General features: G+C 47.8%; 1 protein-coding gene across 2 annotated transcripts in view; it reads left to right on the top strand.

Annotated features, from left to right (window-relative positions):
* The window catches only part of SYT11 (synaptotagmin 11), a 28298-nt gene extending 12742 nt beyond the window's left edge, over positions 1 to 15556 (top strand). The window contains exons 3-4 of one of the 2 annotated variants that reach the window (XM_084768965.1): positions 11394 to 11514; positions 12464 to 15556. In XM_084768965.1, coding sequence (XP_084625091.1) covers positions 11394 to 11514; positions 12464 to 12774 — 432 coding nt within the window. In that variant the 3' untranslated portion in view covers positions 12775 to 15556. Of the gene's footprint in view, positions 1 to 11393; positions 11518 to 12463 lie in introns of both variants that reach the window. The other variant, XM_084768964.1, reaches the window with a different exon arrangement.
* Positions 15557 to 20761: the final 5205 nt, after the last annotated feature.

The raw sequence follows: 20761 nt of genomic DNA, 5'->3' as shown, positions 1-20761 counted from the left end.
CAGCTTCTGCAGTTTTGGAATTCGAACCCGGGGCTCTGTGCAGGTGCGTGCTAGGCAAGCCGTCTATCCCGACCTACATCTCTAGCATTGTTTCTGTCGTTCTGTTTCATGACACAGGGCCTTACTATGTCGCCCTCCGCGGCCTGGAGCTTACGATGTAAACTGGGGGCTGGCCTAGAACTTAGTATGTAGCCCAGCCTGCCTTTGAATTTACAATTATCCTCCTGTTTTTGCTGACCAAGTGCTGGGATCCTATACCAATTATAGGTATTGGCTATATACTTATATTGGTATATACCTATATAGGTACATTGGCTATATACCTATAGCCAATCTTGGCTTTTAGAACTAGGCATCGTAGCCTCTGTAATCCCAGGTCTTGGTTGGTGAGATCAGGTGGACTGGGAGTTCAAGGTCATCCTGAGCTACAGAAAGCTGATTGTCAACATAGGTTACAGGAAACTGTTTCAGAAACACACACACACACACACACACACACACACACACACACACACACGGCTATGGATGTGGCTGAGTTGATAGAGGGCTTGCCTATCAGGCACAAAACCTTAGGTTGGATTCCTGGCACTATATAAAATGAATGAGGTAAATACGTATAATCCCAGCACTTAGGAGGTAGAAGCAGGAGGATCAGGGGTTCAAAGTCAGCCTTCCCTACAGGTTCAAGTACAGCCTAAAATACATGACATCCTAGCTCTAAAAGGAAATTAAAAAAAAAAAAAAAAGTACCGGGCAGTGGTGGCACACACCTTTAATCCCAGCACTTGGGAGGCAGAGGATCGCTGTGAGTTCGAGACCAGTCTGGTCTACAAAGCAGAGTCCAGGACAGCCAAGGCTACACAGAGAAACCCTGTCTCAAAACAAACAAACAAACAAAAAACCAAAACAACAACAACAACAAAGGAAGTAAAAGGGAGGGACAGTGAAGAAGATGGGAGGGAAATGGCTTCTCCACTTTTCTGTCTCCTCACCACCTGCTTCTGCTTAGCGTTCTGGACCCAGCTTTCTGGTTTCCTGACTCCCATTTACAGGGCTCCTGTGCCCATCTCCACTTTGGGCTTATTTGTCCTGGAAGGAGGATCTTTTCCACCACCACCCACCACTCCTCCAGTGCACTCATGTGTGCTCACAGCCCAGTCCTGTGAGGCGGGCATGGCTCCGCGCCGAGCTGCAGCTGGGGAGAGACTGGCAAAAAAGGAACTGATTCAGGCCTGAGACAAAACAGCCTCAATGCAGGGCACTGGGAGAGAGCAGAGACAATGCCAGGAGTTCTTGGGAGAGCCAAGTTTCTGCCCAGTTTATTAACTCCTTTCCAGAGGAGGGAGCCAGGACTGGGATCCTAAGCAATACATCGCAGTAGGAGAGGCCCAGACAGGACAGCAGAGCCTGCCAGACTCCCACACTCTTCCCTGAGATCAGAACAGCCCCCAAATGCCTCTTTCAAGTCCTCCTGCAGCAAACATGTGTGTCCCCCGGGGGCTCCAGCCAGCACTGCTCTGGGCATTTCATTGGCCAGTTCATCTTGAAAAGGTATCTTTTTTCTGAGGGGCCTAGGGAGATGTGCCAGGACCTACCTCAGGGTCTGACACACACTGAGCTACATCCCCAGCCCAAAACATCCTTTTACGGCTCACAACCAAATTGTCCTTCAAAGGCTTCTGGAAAGCCAGGCGTGGTGGCACACACTTATAATCCCAGCACTTGGGAGGCAGAGGCAGGTGGATTGCTGTGAGTTGGAGGCTAGCCTGGTCTACAAAGCAAGTCCAGGACAGCCAGGGATACACAGAGAAACCCTGTCTCAGAAAAAAAAAAGAAAGAAAAGCCGGGCGTGGTGGCGCACGCCTTTAATCCCAGCACTCGGAAGGCAGAGGCAGGCGGATCGCTGTGAGTTCAAGGCCAGCCTGGTCTACAAAGTGAGTTCAGGACAGCCAAGGCTACACAGAGAAACCCTGTCTGGAAAAACCAAAAAAAAAGGCTCCTGGATGGGAGGGCGGTGACTGCAGCTCAGCTAGTAGAGTGCCTGTCCAGCATCACAAAGCCACATGAAGTGTTCATATAGTTCTGGTGTAGATTCTAACACCCTTCTAACTGAGCTACACACCCTAGGGAAAAAAATTTTATTTTGAGACAGGCTCTCACTGTGTAGCTCTAGCTGGCCTAAGCTATGTAGACCAGGCTAGCTTTGACCTCATAGAGATCCATCTGCCTCTGTCTTGCAAGTTCTAGGATTAAAGGTATGTGCCACAATGCCTGGACTGTGATTTTTTGGTTTGTTTTTGTTTTGGGGTTTATTGGTTGGTTGGTTGTTTTAGAGACACAGTTTCTTTGTGTAGCCATGGCTATCCTAGATTTACTTTGTAGAGCAGGCTGACCTTGAACTCACAGAGCAGCCTGCCTCTGCTTCCCAAGTGCTGGGATTAAAGGTGTGCGCCACCACTCCCAGCTATTTGATTTTTTTTTTTTAAACCTTGAGACATGGTTTCTCTATGTAACTTTGGCTGTCCTGGACTCAATTTGTAGACCAGGCTGGCCTCAAACTCACAGAGGTCCACATACCTCTTATGTGTATGGGTGTCTTGCCTGCACATATGTTTGTGCACTACTTGTGTGCCTCACACCCACAGAGGCCAGAAAAGGGCATTGGATCCCCTAGAACTGAAGTTACAGACAGTCCTAGCTGTGCAGGCGCCAGGAATCCAGCCCAGGTGGTCTAGAAGGGCAGCCAGGTGCTTCTAAACGCTGAGCTCTCTCAGAAGTGACATTCTCATAGTAAGCCCGGAGGAGCAGGAGCGAAAAGAGAAGGTGGTGCAGAAAAGCTGAGGGAAGGTGACCGGCAGCATGGATAGGGGGATCACAAGGTGGCCTCTAATGTTTCTTGTTGTTTACCTGGGGCAGCCATGGGAATGAGAGAGTTCCTAAAACCCCAGATTTCCACAGTCCAGCTACTGGGACTGAAAGGAGAAAGGAAAAGCGTGTCAGTATTCCAGGAGCATGAAGAAAGCCGTTTGCTGCGGCGAGACGGGGAAGTGGCAGGTTGAGGTTTTGTTGCTTGCATTTTCTCATGGCTGTGGTTTAGAGTATTAGTGGCTAGAAAATCCCTCTGAAGGAGGTGCTGAGCTGGTTACAAGGAACTGGACCTGTCCTCACCAGGTCCTCTTTCATCTGAATGTGTCTTTTAGGGTCTAGGTCCTAGCGCACTCCCTGTGCCACAGCAGAGCCTCTGTCCATCATGGCTAAAACCTCTTCTCCATGGCGTTCTGCTTGCCTGCTCCACAACAGGGTCTTTTTCCCAGCTCTCAGCCCTCAGTGGCTCAAAGGAGCCATTGACAGGCCTGCTTGAATTGAGAATTGCATAGAAAGAAAAGGCGGAGGCGGCCCGAGGGAGCCGCTCAAATCTGGCCATCCTTGCAGAATGGAATGGCGGTCAGGTAGTGTTGTGGCTGCAGGCTGGGGTAGCACAGAGGCAGCTGAGTGGGGTGGGCGTGCTGCCCAAGGAAAAGAGCCCGACGTGAAGGAGGCCAGGAGAAGGGTCGTTGTCTGAGGAATGACCTAGGGGAGGAAGCTAGAAGTTGTGTATTTTCCCAAAGAACTGGCGACAGGGCCCGGAGACTTTGATCTTGGGTAACTCAGCAAGAACAGATGATCTGGGGGAAAGTCTCAAATAAGCAACGAGGAAACTTAGGCCAGAGCTTTCAGGGCTTTGGCTTGGTTTGGTTTTGGTTTGAGAGTAGGTTTGAACCCACTGAATCTAGGGCCTGCTGCCATTCCTCTTTGGAGTAGCTGGGTTTACAGGCACTTGCAGCTGTGCACAGCTCAAAGCCTTAATCTTATTTATTTGTTTGATTTTGGGTGGTTTTTGTTTTTAATGAGGATGGATCCTTTTTAGATTTTTTGAAAAAGTTTTTCTCTCTTTTTATTATTATTATTATTATTATTATTATTATTATTATTATTATTATTATTTCTTTTTTGTTTGTTTGTTTTTGTTTTTGTTTTTCCAGATAGGGTTTCTCTGTGTAGTCGTGACTGTCCTGGACTCCCTCTGTAAATCAGGCTGGTCTCAAACTCTCAGCAATCTGCCTGCCTCTGCCTCCTGAGTGCTGAGATTAAAGGCATGTGCCACCACGCCCGGCTATATTTTTTTAATGTATGTAAGTGTTTTGTTTGATTGGTTGGTTTGGTTTTGGGTCTTTGTGGTTTTGTGTGTGTGTGTGTGTGTGTGTGTGTGTGTGTGTGTGTGTGTGTGTGTGTATCAATGTTCTACCTGCATGTACACCTGCAGGCCACCATGTGGTTGCTGAGAACTGAACTCAGGACCTCTGGAATAGCAGAGGCCATCTCTCCAGCCCTCCTTTTGTTTTTTTTTTGTGGGGGGATACAAGGTTTCTCTGTGTGTAGCCCTCACTGTCCTAGACTCGATTTGTAGACCAGGATGGCCTTGAACTCACAGATATCCTCCTGCCTCTGCCTCCCTAGTGCTGGCAATAAATGTGTTCACCACTACACCCGGTTGTATATGAGTGTTTTGCCTGCATGTGTTTATGTGAACCACATATATGACTGAGCCAGAGAGAGCATTGGATTCCCTGCAAATATAGTTATAGAGGTTGCGGGCTAACCCAGGGGTTGAACTTTGACCCTGTGGCCTGCTAAGCAGTGGGAATACAGGCGTGAAGCCTTATTCAGCTCCTGTTCAGGTAGTTATGTTGGTGAGACTTTATGCCTGTAGTAGCTTCTCTGACATCTCTAGGAGACAGAATCTCACAGGTGACTTCCTGTTCCTCTGGTTCTTAAGATCTTTTCTGCCCCTTCTTCCACACTGACCCCGAGCCTTAGGCACAGGACATGTGTTGTAGATTTATCACTTGGGACTGGGCTCCACAAGTCTGCACTTTGCTCAGTTATAATTGAGTGGTGCTCTCTGTCTGTGGCAAAGAGAAGTTTCCTTGATCTGGCGTGAGAACTCCACTTCCCGAGGAGCCTCAGCGATGGAGAGCCTTTGAGCGTGCATCTTGTGTCCTCCCCACCTCTTCCTCTCAAGTGCGGGGATTGCAGGTGTGCTTTACCGCGTTCAGCTTTGCCTAGTGCCAGGATCACACACAGGGCTTCATGGATGCTAAGCCTACACTCTGCCAAGTGAACTACCTGCTCAGCCTTGGGATGTGGCTGTTAAATCCCGCTGTTGTGCTTTCTTCCCCTAAAAGTCCTTCAGTTCCATTAGAAGGCAAGGACATTTACGCAAGATGAAACAGCCATTCCTTAACCAAGTTGATTGCCATTAGTCCACCAAGGGCAAGACCAAAAGGCTTGCACATGAGAAGAAAAAAAAAACATTTTTGATTACATGTATATGTGCATGCCTGGGTGTGGATATGTGAGGATATATGGTTGTGAACCACCTGGTATGGCTGTAGTAAGTCAAACTTTTTTTTTTTTTTTTAGCATTTATTCTATGTGTATGAGTGTGCATGCTTAGACGGATGGATGTGAACTGTGTGCCTGCAGGAGTGGGGCCCAGGATCCTCAGGAACTCTGCTTTCATTTAAGAGTTATTTATTTTTACTTTACGTGTGTGAACGTTTGCCTACATTTATGCACCACATCATGCAGTGTCTTCAGCCTCCTCAGAAGCCCTGGAAATGGAGCTACAGATATTTGTGAGCCACCACGTGGGTACTGAGAATGGAACCTAGGTCCAGTGCCCTCAACCTCCCAGCCAACACTCTATCTAGTTTGTTGTGTAATGTGTTTTAGTTCAAATGTGTGTGTGTTACAGTGTGGTGCCTGTGTGTGCACCAAGTGTGTGCCTGGCGCCTGCAGAAGGCAGATGTGGAAGATGAATCAGACACCCTGGGTTTGGTACTACGATGGCTGTAAGCCACAGCTGGGTGCCGGGATCCAAACTCTATCTTCTGCAAGAGCAACTAATGCTCTTAGCCACTCAGCTGTCTCTCCAGCCCTTCCTCATTTAATTTCTAATGGGTTTAGCCAGGCAGCAGTGGCACATGCCTTTAATTCCAGCACTCGGGAGGCAGAGGCAGGTGGGTCTCTGTGAGTTCGAGGCCAGCCTGGTTTACAAAGCAAGTCCAGGACAGCCAGGGCTACACAGAGAAACCCTGTCTCAAAAAAATAATAATAATTTTTTTTAATGGGTTGAAGCTAAGCAGTCACATGTGGCTGGTGACTGCTCTATTGAGCAGCTCATTTTGGGTGTTCTATAAAGTGTTCCCCAGAGGGCTTATTTGCCGAGTGGTTACAGCTAACAGTGAAAGTGAAATTATGTTCTCAAACCAAACTGAATGCTGACAAAAAGAAATATCCCAGAAGCACATTGGTGGCAAAGGGAAACAGCTGATTCTTATTGGGCATGGCTACTTATAAACAGAGTCAGGAGACGAATAAAATATGGAGCTTCCGTCAAGGGGAGAAATACCATAAAAAACTCTGAGTCTACTTCCTCCTGCACGTTTGATTCCAAAAGCTAAAGGCTATGGTTGGGGCGGGGGCTGTCACTTCCCAAAAATGGATAAAGCCCTGCCTTGGCTCTCTCTTTCTCTGTATCTCTCCTTTTCTCCCTCCCTTCTCTCTCTCTCTCTCTCTCTCTCTTCTCTCTTTCTCTCTCTCCTTCCCCTTCCCCGCTGTTCCTAATAAACCTTCCTATGTATATATGTATAGATGCATGCCTGGAATTTGATACCCAGAACTCCCTTTCATTTAGAAAGAGCCAGCATGCCAGGCATGGTGGCACACGCCTGTAATCCCAGCACTTGGGAGGCAGAGGCAGGCAGATCACTGTGAGTTCAAGGCCAGCTTGGTCTACAGAGTGAGTTCAGAACAGCCAGGGATACACACAAAGAAACCCTGTCTTGAAAAACAAAAAAAAATAATAATAATAAAATAAATTTTTTTTTTTTTTTTTTTTTTTGGTTTTTCGAGACAGAGTCTCTCTGTGTAGCCTTGACTGTCCTGGACTCACTTTGTAGACCAGGCTGGCCTCAAACTCACAGCGATCCGCCTGCCTCTGCCTCCCGAGTGCTGGGATTAAAGGCGTGCGCCACCACGCCCGGCTTAAAATAAAATAAAAAATTTAAGGGCAGGGGCACCTGAAGAGATGGCTCAGTGGTTAAGAGCACTGTCTGCTCTTCCAGAAGTCCTAAGTCCTGAGTTCGATTCCCAGAACCACATGGTGGCTCACAACCATCTATGATGAGATCTGACTGGCTCTTCTGGCCTGCAGGTGTACATTCAGGCAGAGCACTGCATACATAATAATAAATAAATAATAAATAAATAAATAAATAAATAAATAAATAAATAAATAAATAGAATGTAGAGAGAGTCCGCGTGAGGTTTCAGTGAGTGAGAAGCTTGTCTCGAAGCCAGATGCCCTGAGTTAAAGACCATAAACCACATGGTAGAGGAGAGAGAGAGAGAGAAAGAGAGAGAAATTGAAAGCAAAGAAAAAGGATGGTAAATTCAGTTTATGTAATTAAAAACTTGTCACATGTATTTATTTACTGCTGGGAGGCACTTTCGAACTTAGGTCACCAGATAAATATATACTAAAGCAAGCTTTGGCCAGGTGTGGGAGAACACGCCTTTAATCCCAGCACAAGAGGGGAGAGTTGGGAGGGTCTCAGAGAGTTTGACGCCAGCCTGCTGTGCATGAGTCCTAGGACAGCCATAATAGTGAGACCCTGCCTCAAACAACAAGTTCTCAAGGCCACCTGACGGTCTCTACATAGCAGTACCTGTTAATCTGCTTGTAGACTAGGCCGGCCTGGAACTCACAAAGATCAGCCTGCCTTTGCTGCGATTAAAGTGTACCACACCCAGAAATAAAAAAATATTTTTAAAAAGGGGAAGGTGGGGCTGGAGTGAGGCTCAGTGGTTAAAGGAACTGACTGCTCTTCCAGATGACCCAGGTTCAAATCCCAGCACCCACAGGGCAGCTCCCAACTGTCTGTAACTCTAAGATCTGACACTCTCACACGCAGACATACATGCAGGCAAAACAGCAACGCGTGGGCTGGAGAGATGGCTCAGTAGTTAAGAGCGCCGCCTGCTCTTCCAGAGGTCCTGAGTTCAATTCCCAGCAACCACATGGTGGCTCACAACCATCTATAATATGATCTGATGCCCTCTTCTGCAGATAAAGCACTCATATGCAATAAATAAATAAATCTTAAAAAAAAAAAATAACGCGTGTAAAACAAAGGTTAAAAAATTTTAAAGATTTTTAAAAATTAAAATTAATAAATAAATAAAGGGAAGGTTTTCAGGGCTGGAGACATGGATAGTGGCTCAAAGCTCTTGCAGAGGGTCCAGGTTCAATTCTTAAAACCCATATGGCTGCTCAGCACTGCCTGTAACTCCAGTTCAAGGGACAGCCAAAGCCCTCTTCTTGTCTGGCCTCTGCAAACGTTATATGCATGTGGTGCACAAACATACATAAAATAATAATAATGAAATAATTAAAAAAAAAAAAAATAAGACAGGCCCATGCTGGTGCCTCACCTTTGAGTGCTGGGCTTGGTCTCTTCAGCCTGATGAGCACCTGGCCTTGAAAGCAAACCACTGGGGCCTGGTCTGGTGCTTTGTATTTGTTAATTGCTGCTCCCCTCCTCACCCCTATTTTCATTCCAGACTGTCACGTACCCCAAGTATTGCCTCCCTGTTTAACTGGGTAGGGCTGGAGGAAGGTAGATGTGGCGAAGGTTCTTAGGCTTTTGGAGACAGAGAGGATCTTGGGAAGGAGAAGCAGACAGATCCTGGAGAGGCGAGGAGGAGGAGAATCACCACGTGGGCCCAGAGGAGGAACGCCGACGTTCCACATGGAAAGAGATGACCCAGATGAGCAGGAGGTGGCCAGATAGAAATGGTTAGAGAAAGGCTGGCCAGGGACGGAGGCCGGGAGACAATGGGAGGTAGGCTTAGGAGATAGCATCCGCCATGCCCGAGGGAATTAGGCTATTCTAAAATATATCGGGTGTTTGTATCTTTACGGATTGAGAAAGCAGGTAAATAATACCGCAGTAATAACTGTAAGCTCAATAATAAACATTTATTAGGCCATACCACTAAACTAACAGCAACAGCTGACGTGCACCTCTCTGACCCCTGGACCCCCAGCGCTGAAGACCCCAGCTCTTCAGGGGTCAGTGTGTTCTCACCAGCTTTTGGGAAACCAGAGAGTCCCAGGCCAGCTCTGTCTACATGTCGCATGTCTCTAGGCCAGTCAGCACTACAGAGTCTGGAAACAAGCCATGTTTTTCAGCCAGAGTGAGGTGGGGCATTTCTGTGATGGCAGGATGGCAGGAGGCCAGCCAGGCCTACCCACCAAGACGCGTGCTGTTCAAATGCAAAGTAGAGTGTCTCAGAAACCAAGCTGAGGGAGCAGTGAGGGAATCTACTGAGAAGAGGGAGGCGTGGAGCACACACACAGGAGGGAAGAACTGCTAAGCAGCAGGCCGCCGCCTTGTGAAACTGGCAGCAGGACGTGTCCAAGGTCACGTAATGAAGTAGAGTGAAGATTCACAGGCATCTCCTGTTTCCTGCCATACAGCTTCCAAAACATTGTGGTGTGTGTGTGTGTGTGTGTGTGTGTGTGTGTGTGTGTGTGTGTATGTGTGTGTGAGTGTGTATGTGTCTGTGTGTGAGTGCGTGTGTATCTGTGTATCTGTGTGTGAGTGCATGTATGTGTATGTATGTGTGGGTGTGTGTGCATGTGTGTATGTGTGTGTGTGAGAGTATGTGTATATATGTGTATATGCGTGTATGTGTCTGTGTGAGTGTGTGTATATGTGTGTATGTATGTGTCTGTGTGTGAGTGCATGAATGTGTATGTGTGGGTATGCGTGCATGTGGGGGTGAGTGGGTGAGTGTGTGTGTGTGTGTGTGTGTGTGTGTTCATACGTATGAGGCTTGCACACGCATGTGGAAGCCCAGGGTTGAGGTCTGGTGACTTCCTCTGTTGGTCTCCACCTATTTTATTCTACCAAGGCTGGGGCTTTCACTGAACCTGGAACTCACCACCCAGACTTTGTCAGACTCTGGCTAGCCAGCTTGCTCCAGGTCTCCCTGGCTCCCTATCCCCTGAGCTGGGGGGCACAAGCTCTAGTCCTCATGCCTGAGGCATCTCCGCAGTCATCTCAGGATGACTTGAAACTTATTATGTAGCTTGGACTGGCCCACAGGTCAAAAGCCTCCACCTTCCACGTGCTGAGAATTAGGTGTGCATTGTGCCCTAGGTCACTTTTGTTCTGTGTTTCTCTGAGGATTGAATCTAGGGTCTCCCATATGCTAAGCACAAGCACTACTGTACTACAATTCCAGCCCAAGTTTTTAAAGAAAAAGAGATAGGGTCTCTCTGTGTAGCCTTGGCTGTTCTGGACTCGCTTTGTAGACCAGGCTGCCCTCGAACTCACAGAAATCCACCTGCCTCTGCCTCCCTGAGTGCTGGGATTACAGGCGTGTGCCACTGTGCCCGGCTTGTTTGGTTTTTGAGACAGGGTCTCTCTACATAGCCCTGGCTGTCCTGGAATTCATTGTGTAGCCCAGGCTGGCCACCGAAATCCCCTTGCCCTTCTTGATAGGATCTCTTGGGCTGGAGAGAGATGGTTCAGTGGTTAAGAGCACCACCTGCTCTTCCAAAGGTCCTGAGTTCAGTTCCCAGCAACCACATGGTGGTTCACAACCATCTATAACGTGATGTGGTGCCCTCTTCTGGCCTTTGGGTGTACATGCAGGCAGAGCATTGTATACATAATAATAAATAAATCTTTTGAAACAACAGGCGTATGATTTATTTAAAAAGAAAAAGAAATAGGTTCTCTCACTGTGCCTGGAACTGGGGCTTGGGAATTCAGCTAGGCAGGTGGACCAGCGAGCTCTAGAGAGTTGCAGTCTCTGGTGCCCAGCATGGGGTTACGTATGACACGTGCTGCTGGGGTGCTGTTTTGGATTCTCCTCTTACTTCTCACAAAGGTGCTGAGGAATCTGAACTCACGAACTAACTACTAGGGTAGCTCAGTAGAGTTTTTGTTTTTGTTTTTGATACAGGATCTCATTATGTAGGCCTGGCCTCAAACCCATGTGTCTGCCTCTGGAGTCCTGAGACTGACTGCTCAGCTAGTGGTAGAGCACTAGCCTAGTATGGGAGTGGGGTGCTAAATTCAATTCCCAAAAGAAAGGAAGTGTAGCTTTCAGAGCTCGGGCTGGCTTTCTCTGTGCTCCTGCACCTGGCCTGAGCACACGCCCTTTTCCTTGTGCCAGAGCAACACCCACCTGCAGGCTCTCTTCTCTCTCTGCGCATGTCTGTGTGCGCCTCTGCTCCCCTGGCAGGATTCTCACCTGTGGTCTCTCCCTTACAGAAGTGCATTAGCAGAGGGGAGCTCCAGGTGTCTCTGTCATACCAGCCTGTGGCGCAGAGGATGACAGTGGTGGTCCTCAAAGCCAGACACTTGCCGAAGATGGATATCACCGGTCTCTCAGGTAGCAGCTATTTACTTCAACCCATCTCTGTCTGTGCCAACCCCTCCCCCACCCCGGCCTGTGGCCCGGAAGTACTCAGAATGTCCAGACCCCTGCCGTCTTTCACCTGCTTTTTTGTTTTTAATTTGGTTTTTTTTGTGACAGGGTTTCTCTGTGTAGCCTTGCCTGTCCTGGACTCGCTTTGTAGACCAGGCCGGTCTCGAACTCATAGCGATCCACCTGCCGCTGCTTCCCCGGTGCTGGGATTAAGGGCGTGCGCCATCACACCCGGTTCTTTCACCTACTCTTCTGTTTACTTCTGCTCCCCACAACTAGGCCAGTAGCTTTCCCCAGCCACAGTGGTACTTGGGGTGAGCCAACAAGGGTTTTCTAAATTCCATGCCTACCAAAGCCCTTTTGTAAGACTTGTTTAAAAAAAAAAAAAAGATTGCAGGTATGGTCCCCATACCCTTGACAAAGCTTCTGGATTTCTTTAGACCTGCACCTTGCTCTACTTACCTGCTTGGTCTCCCCCTGGCCCCGATCACCCCCTAGTCTAGGCAGCAAGACTCACGTGAGGTCTGTGTGCATTTATGGTACAATCACTGAACACCTAATAGTCAGCAAAGACGAGGACAAAAGAGCCTTTTCCATTTATACTAGTGGCCCTCAACCCTCCTAAGGCTATATGACCCTTTAATACAGTTCCTCATGTTGTGATGACCCCCCAACCATAAAATTCTTTTCATTGCTACTTCATAACTGTGATTTTGCTGTGGTTATGAATTGTGATGTAAATTTCTAATATGCAGCATATCTGATATGTGACCCCCCCCCCCACACACACACAAAAGGGTCATGACCCTCAAGTTGAGAACCACTGTTCAGATTCTAAACACAGAACCGCCACACACAGCAGAGGACTGTGTCATAGGCCTGTCTCTCTTCTTCTTCTCTTTGGGGGCACCAGATCCTTATGTCAAGGTGAACGTCTACTACGGCAGAAAACGCATCGCCAAGAAGAAAACCCACGTAAAGAAGTGCACTTTGAACCCCGTCTTCAATGAGTCCTTCATCTATGACATCCCCACTGACCTCCTGCCTGATATCAGCATCGAGTTCCTGGTCATTGACTTCGACCGCACTACTAAGAATGAGGTGGTGGGGAGGCTGATCCTGGGGGCACATAGTGTCACAGCCAGTGGCGCAGAACACTGGAGAGAGGTCTGCGAGAGTCCCCGCAAGCCTATAGCCAAGTGGCACAGTCTGAGCGAGTATTAACCCGGGGGCCAGGCGGGGAGGCGCACGACGGGGAGAGGTGACAGAGAAGCTGACTCAAAACCTCATTTTAGTCATAGAAGAAAATTTCTTACAGAACAAACCACATGAAGAACATCACACTCCACACAGCTGCAGATTGGTTCTTAGCGTGAGGATTGCTTTCTTCTTTACAAGGCACTAGACGATCTTTTGTTTTTTAAAGTGAGGGGGGAGAGAAGGAAAGACCCCAAGTCTATATATAACAATGTAACCTTATACTTGCATGTCTAATACAAACAAGAAATTAGCCTAACCAATATCAAGTTGCAGATTTTAATCCATGAAAATTGTGTTTTGTGCCGAATTGTATTTGCTGATCCCTTGAAATTGGCCTCTTTTTATCGGGCTTCTCTCGGTTATTCCAGCTCCCCATCGCTGCAAGAGAAAAGTCTGCTCTTGTAAAGCCCCGTGTCCCCATCTTCCCACCATTTTTTCTGTCACCTCTCACATCGCTGGTCTTTAGCTGAGTTCCAAATCCAGAGGTCTGTAGAAGGCAAAGAAACAAGCAGGGTTTCCAGGAGAAAGAGTACTTGGGTGTGGGGTGTGTGCTGTTAGCCACCTGTTATGAAGAGGTAACAGGCAGCCAGTGACTAGCGGGAGCCCTGGGGAGCATGGGAGAGGTGGAGTTGGAATTATAAGGAGCCATGGGGACCTCAGCGAGAGGGAAGTACCGGCCGGCGAACTCCAGTGCATCCTCGATAATATTTACAGGTCAGGGGACAAGGGGAGGAAATAAGATGTCCACGTGGCCCTCTGTGGCGGTTTCTTCATCAGTGGTCAGCCATCCTAGGAGGTTTGTAAGGTTACGCTGGCTTTTGCTTTTCCAGAAATGCTGCCTCAGGAGCTTTGGCATCTCCTTATTGCTGACAGAAGTTGCTTTCTGTTTCATAAGGAAATGGGCCTCAGAAATGACTTCTTTCTCCCTGAGGCCTACAGTCATGGCTCTTCAGAAAGCTGAGTAGGGCTGGGTAGTAAAAGACAATACGAATGCCTTCAGAGCCCCGCTCTTCTCTTCTCAGCGGAAGCGCATGGCTGGAGACCCGAGAGCCTCAGCCCATGCTTAAGGGTGGGAAACCAAAGTTCCATTGTCGTTCTGCCGCTGGGCAGGACAGCGCAGCGCTTGAGCCCTGTACTGGAGTTCAGAGGCAGGTCTCCAAGTGGAGACTTCCAGAGAAACATGAGACTTCAGGAAGGAGAGGTGAGTTTGGATGGGCAGTGCCTAGTTCTGACATCCTGAAGAGGACCGCAGTCAAATAAGCTTGATCCAGGACCTGAAAGGCTAGCCGTAACGGAAGTGCTCGCTTCCCTACAGGGTCATCCCGAGCTTGCTTCTGAGAAGGGTGGACAAGCAGAATTTCCATGGAGAGGGTGGTGACACTGCCTTTGGTGTTCCCCTAGTTCTTGTAGATCTGAATCCACTTACGCCCCACAACCTTTTTCTTTTTTTTTTCCTTTTGTTTGTTTGTTTTGTTCTTCTTGGCAATGCGGAGCAGTCCTGTACAGGCAGGAAACCCCACTCTGCTCTTGCTGTTGTCAGCCTTTCTATCCCATAATCCGACTCAGTGTCTCGCCATCAGCTGGGATCCCACCACTAGTCTCCGACCTTTAACCCATGGAATGTAAATATTGTATCATACGTAGAAGAAAATACTTTTTGTTTTCTAAAAAGGCATTTTGACATAGTCTAATGAAAACCTGGCAGGAGCATTCTAAGCCCCATTAGGGAAAAAAAAAATAAATCGAAATGGTTCCCTCTCCGTCGCCTTAATGTGTAAGGGTCAGAGGTCACCAAGCAGCATCGTTTCCTTGGCAGAAACGATGCGAAGTGACAGGTGGAGTCTGGTCTCTGTCCCACGGTGTGTGCCTCTGCCGCTCCCCCTGAGAAGTCTGGGAAACAGCCCCACCACGCTCCTCCCTTCCCCATCTCCCTGCAGCTCAATCCTTTGCATCCCCTGGGTCTGCAGAGCAGTGGGTGGTGGTGGTGGGGAGCTGGTACTTCCACAGGCTCGGGGCCGCCTCCGTGTCTCCCCTCCCTGCTACCTCAGCCCTGCTCCATCATGCCCTGGGCTTTGGTATCCTAAAGCTTCTTAGCTGACTTTGGCTTTCACACCTGATCGTCACAGAGCTCACTGGTGTGGGTGGAGGCAGAGTGCCTCTTCCTGTCCGTTGAAAGACAAGAGAGTCACATCCTAGCTTTTGCACAAGGCTCTTGTGGTTAGGAATAGGTTAGGGAAAGGTCACTCTTGATTTCCCAACAGCCAGTCTGTCTATGTAAATTTCTTGACTCCTTTGGGACTGTGAGAGCTATTCACAATATCAAAAGTTCCCTTGTGAGTTCTTCCTTCTTCTGGGTCGCAGCACAGCCACCATGCGTGTTTATGGACAATGCTGTGCTGGAGGGGGCAGACAGAACTGCTGTGTGGGACCAGGGTGACCTACTTAGGAGAGGGATATGGAAGACTTTGAATACTGGTCATGACAGCAACGTTGCCCTTCCCACAATCCCTCTCTGAAGTGGTCGTCTTTCTTTACCTTGTGTCTTCTCTTGTAAAAATAAAACTCAAAAATAAAAGTGTCAAATTAAAAAGAAAAAAAAAACAAAACAACGGAAAAAGCTAACCTGAACTGTGTGAAATTGCATAATGCTGTGACGCTAACCTGCAATATGTAATGCTATCTTGTATGTTGAACTTGTTAATGCGCCACACACGTGCAGAATAAAGACTGATTCACATTAAATAGGCGCAATGGTGCTAGCCTGGTTTACTTGAAGCTGGGGGACTGTGACTGTTGATAGCGCTTAGACGGACACACAAAGTTCTAGGCCAGCACTTTGTCAATTTTTCTCTCACGAATCCCTTTGTCTGGGAATCTGGTATACAACTCTGGGTTACAGGCCTGTGAAATCCATGTGCTCTGTAAAGCCGCAACCACCAGGAGAGACGGTGGTATTCTTTTGGTTTTAGATTTGTGTGTAAGAGTGTTTGCCACCTTGTATGTATGTGTGCCATGTGTGTGCAGTACCCACAGAGGTCAGAAGAGGGAGTCAAGTCTCCCTAGAACTGCAGTTACAAATGGTTGTAAACTACCATGTGGGTTCTGGGAACCAAACCTAGGTCCTCTGCAAAGCAACAGAGGCACCATTAAATCCTGGGCCATCTCTCCAGCCCCCGAGATGACAGGTGTCTGTACTGATAATTAGGCTGCTCCTTTAATTGAAGCTATTTATTCCAAATGAAAACAGTAGCACAGTGGCTTACTGACCCTCACCATATAGCTCAGCTCAGTGAGTTATTCTCAGAACAGTGTAACTTTTTTTTTCCCAAAGCCTGGGCCCAGCCCTCCTAGTGCCCAGGGCTTTCTCATTCTTGAGGCTCCTCTTCTCTTTTTCCCATGTGGCTGCTGCCAAAGGGCATAGCCGCCCCTCTGCACAGCCGTGTTATCTGCAGCTTTCTTGCCCTGTTGTTTTTCTCTCAAACTCTCAGTAAAACCATCCCCCAGCTTCAAACAAAACAAAGAAAAGAAATACCACGGAGCAGCTCTGTTCTCACATTCATTTTTTTTTTTCTTTTTTTTTTTGGCAGTGCTGGGGAACCACTGACTCGTGTTACCCACTAAATGCCAGTTAGTCTCCGGGGAGACGAGCCATTGATAAGCAGGGACCCTGTTTGGAAATGGCTGGCAGAAGACAGGAATTAACCAAACACCACACTGACACATGTACACTTACACATTCCAAGATGCTCTGCAGACACGGGAGCCAGGTCGGGCTGTTCTCTGGGGTGAGGATGGGCTGCGGGCTTCTCTGCCTCTCAAGTCTGTAGCATGGAATGATTCACTCCCACCCCCCTCGGTTTGTTTAATTTTTAAGCCATGCTGGCTTCACAAGCGCAATGCTTCTGCCCCCGCTTCCTGACTGCAGGCTTTCATCAGAGCTATTCACTTTCCCTAACTAGCTGTGTGAACACTGTCCTCATAAGGGAAAGAAAACACAGAGCCGCAGAAGCGCCTGGTCTTTCAGAGTCTCTTGAAGAACTGCTTTGATGTTGGGTTTTTTCTTTTCTTTTTTCTTTTCAATTTTGTTGTTGTTGTTGTTTTTCAAGATAGGGTTTCTCTGTGTTAGCCTTGACTGCCCTGGACTCCCTTTGTAGACCAGGCTGGCCTCGAATTCAGAGAGATCCTCCGGCCTCTGCCTCACACACCTTAAACAAATGAATAAATAAGTGGAGTTTTTTGTTTTTGTTTTAAGCTAATGGGAATTAATGCAAATCAGACTGCGCTCAGAATCTCCATGCTAGTGTCCTCAGGAATGTCCCCAGGCAACTGCAGTAACAGACACCCAGTGCTTCTCTCCTAGGGTCCTCTCAGCTACTTTTCCAGCCTAGTATTTAGTGACCAGTCTCTCTCCTTTCTCTCCTCCTCCTGTGCCTCTCTTCGCTAAGGATGGATTCAAATCTCTTGTTGCATTTTGCAGTTCAGAATTAGTATCCTGCACTCCACAACATGCAAGCAAAGCTTCGAGAACCGTGTGTTCACTTCCAATCCGTGTTCAATTCATGGTGTCAACACCTGCCTGCAGCAGGGGCCCAATAAAGGCAGGAAGGCAATGGACAGACTAAAGGTGTGCGCCACCGCGCCCGGCTGAGGCCTTAGGCTTGATCCCCAACACTGAAGCAACAAAAAAGCGCTAGGGGTGTTACTCAGTGGTAGGGAATTTTGTGTGATGTATATGGGGTCAACTCTTAGCACCAGCACCATGCAACAATGGGTCTAGAGGGGTTTGGGGGTTTGGGGAGATCGGAAGTGACATATTCTCTCTAGGAAAGTGAATGGCCGGAGTCTGGCTGAGACTGCCAAAGGCCTTTGTTCTGTGTGGACACATTTGTGTGTGTAAGGAACCCGGAGGTCAGCCTTGGCAATCATCCAACTTGTCTACCTGGCCACCTCCTCTCTCTCTCTCTCTCTCTCTCTCTCTCTCTCCAAAGGCTCACCAAGTTGGCTAGGCTAGTTGGCCGGTGAACCCAGGTCCTCATAGTCATAGCAACTGAGCTGTCTCCCCAGTTCCCTGAATACTTTCGAAGTAGGTGGGTGTGATGCCTTCCAGCCAGCAGCGATGCAGGTAAGAGCACACTGAACACCAGCACTCATTGTATTTTGTTGTTGTTGTTTTTCCGAGACAGGGTTTCTCTGTGTAGCCTTGGCTGTCCTGGACTCACTTTGTAGACCAGGCTGGCCTTGAACTCACAGCGATCCACCTACCTCTGCCTCCTGAGTGCTGGGATTAAAGGCGTGCGCCACCACACCCAGCCTACGAGCACTCATTTTATACAGACCATGTGTCCCTGCTGTCCCCTTACCTACACACCCCTCTTCGAGGGCAAGTTAACATTTCTGGCAGGAGATGTTAGGGAGCTAAGTGCATTCTGGCTTAGAGCAACTAATTCTCCAGCAATAGGCTGCTCCAGGAAGGGCAGGAAACGGAGCGTGTCCCCACCCCAACAGCTTTTGTTCAGAAAATTGGGTGACTTCATGATCTGATCATGTGTACTGAGGAATGCTCACAGTGGCCTTTTTCAAGAAGTGATTACTAGATTAAACTGTTCCAGTAACTTTGTCTCAAAAGGAACTATTTTAAAACCTGATCAGCAACTTTAGAAATATCCCCAACATTAAGACCGCTCTGTCTCACTCTGTCTGGCGGCTTCCTTTGTATTATGAATCTTTTGGGAGGTTTTGTTTTGTTTTGTTTTTCTGAGCTGGGCATGGTGGCATAGTCCTTTAATCTCAGCACTCAGGAGGCAGAGGCAGGCAGATCTCGGACAGTCTGGTCTACAAAGAGAGTTCCAGGACAACCAGGGCTACACAGAGAAACCCTGTCTTGAACCACCACCATTACCATCCTACAAAAAATAAAGAAAGAAAGAAAGAAAAACATTCCTGGCTTGTTTCTAGTTCTCCCCACCTCCACTTGACCTCTGTTATGGCATCAAAGTTATATTCACTTCCTTATTTGGCCAGCCTGGTCTACAAAGTGAGTCCAGAACAGCCAAGGCTACACAGAGAAACTCTGTCTCAAAACAAACAAAAAGCTAGTCTAGGCTATGTAGCAAGTATCAGCCTTGCTAGGGCTACACAGCAAGACCCTGTCCCATGGGGGAGGGGGAAGTAAAGTAAGAAATCCTATGTATCAGCCAGGTGGTGGTGGCTCACACCTTTAATCCCAGCATTTGGGAGGCAGGCCTCATCTATAGAGCAAGTTCCAGGACAGTCAAAGCTACACAGAGAAACCCTGACTTGAAGAACCAAAAAAATAAATAAAAATAAATAAATAAATCCTATGTTTCATTATTTTTAAAAGATTTTATTGCTATTATTATTTTAAGATTTATGTATTTATTTATTATACATACAGTGCCCTGCCTGCATGTATGCCTGCAGGCCAGAAGAGGGCATCAGATCACATTATAGATGGTTGTGAGCCATCATGTGGTTGCTGGTAATTGAACTCAGGACCTCTGGAAGAGCAGTCAGTGCTCTTAAGCTCTGAGCCATTATTTCTCCAGCCCCCCAATGTATTTGAGTCTTTTGTTTTTCGAGACAGGGCCCCAACTCAGAAAGGTCCGCCCACCTGTGTGCGTGGGTGCGCGCGCATGCTCACTCCTACGTGCAGGTACCCGTGGAGGCCAGAGGCACTGCTGAGCTTCAGAGACAGGCAGTGGAGGAGAGCTGGGAACTAACTTGGGTCTTCTGAAAGAGCAGTTAAGTATGGATATGCCGTCTCCTCAGCACATGCGTCATTCTTTCTAAGACTGAGATGAGAGGAGCTGGAGCAATGGCTCAGTGGCTAGGAAACCAACTGCTCTGCTCTTCCTGAGGACCCAGGTTCAGTTCCCAACAGTCACATCGTGGTGACACATAATTAATTGCCTGTAATCAGTTCCAGGAAACCGATACCCTTTGGCCTCCTTAGGTACCAGGCATAAGTGTGGGGCATGTAAACTTACAGGCACACAGATATACACATACAATAAAGACAAATACATCTTTTTAAAAAAGGATTGAAATTGGAAAAGTTGGGGCTGGAGAGATGGCTCAGTGGTTAAGAAGCACTGCCTGCTCTTCCAAAGGACCCGGGTTCAATTCCCAGCACCCACACGGCAGCTCACAACTGTCTGTAACTCCGAGATCTGACACCCTCACACCAATGCACATAAATTAAATAAAAATATTTAAAAATAAAAAAGAAATTGGAAAAGTTCTAACACAATGGGTGTTTACCAAAAGGAACATAAAATAAGAATTCAGGTTAAATGCAGTCTCTTCAATTGCTTCTACCATTACTTCTATTTCTGTAGTTCCAGGTGGCCTTGAACTTGTGATGTACAGATGATAACATTGGAACATCCGATCCGCTTGCCTCTACCCCACAAATGCTGGTGTGATACTCGTACCTGGTCTTTTCTTGGGGTTTTTTGAGACAGGGTTTCTTTGTGTAGTCCTGTCATGGACGCACTTTGTAGATCAGGCTAGCCCTGAATCAGAGATCTGCCTGTTTCTGCCCAAGTGCTGAGATTAAAGGAGTGCACCACCACTGCCTGCTGATGGCTGGCTTTTGTTGTTTGTTTTGTGTGTAAAACATTTTATATATTTATTTTGTGGGAGCACATATGACACAGCGTATGTGAAAGACAGAGGACAACTTCCTGGTGGACCCCAGAATCACACTCAGGCTAGACTTTACTTACCATCTCACTGCACCGTGGAACTGCTGCCTATAGGGGGAAAGGTGCAAGATATTTTGGCTGAAGCCAGGTTCTTGGCTAGGACTGCAAAGAAATTAGGGACAGGTAGGATCTGAATTCTCTGACTGGAAAGGCCCTCCCGAAAGCCTCAGGCTTTGTCAGTGGCAGGCTGCACTAGCTGCTCCAGCTCAGCATCTTCGGGGTCA

This window comes from Acomys minous, assembly GCF_964271855.1.
Source record: "Acomys minous genome assembly, chromosome: 19".
Lineage (NCBI taxonomy): Eukaryota > Metazoa > Chordata > Mammalia > Rodentia > Muridae > Acomys > Acomys minous.
Note: the sequence above shows the minus strand (reverse complement) of the source record. Positions and strands in the feature narration are given on the sequence as shown.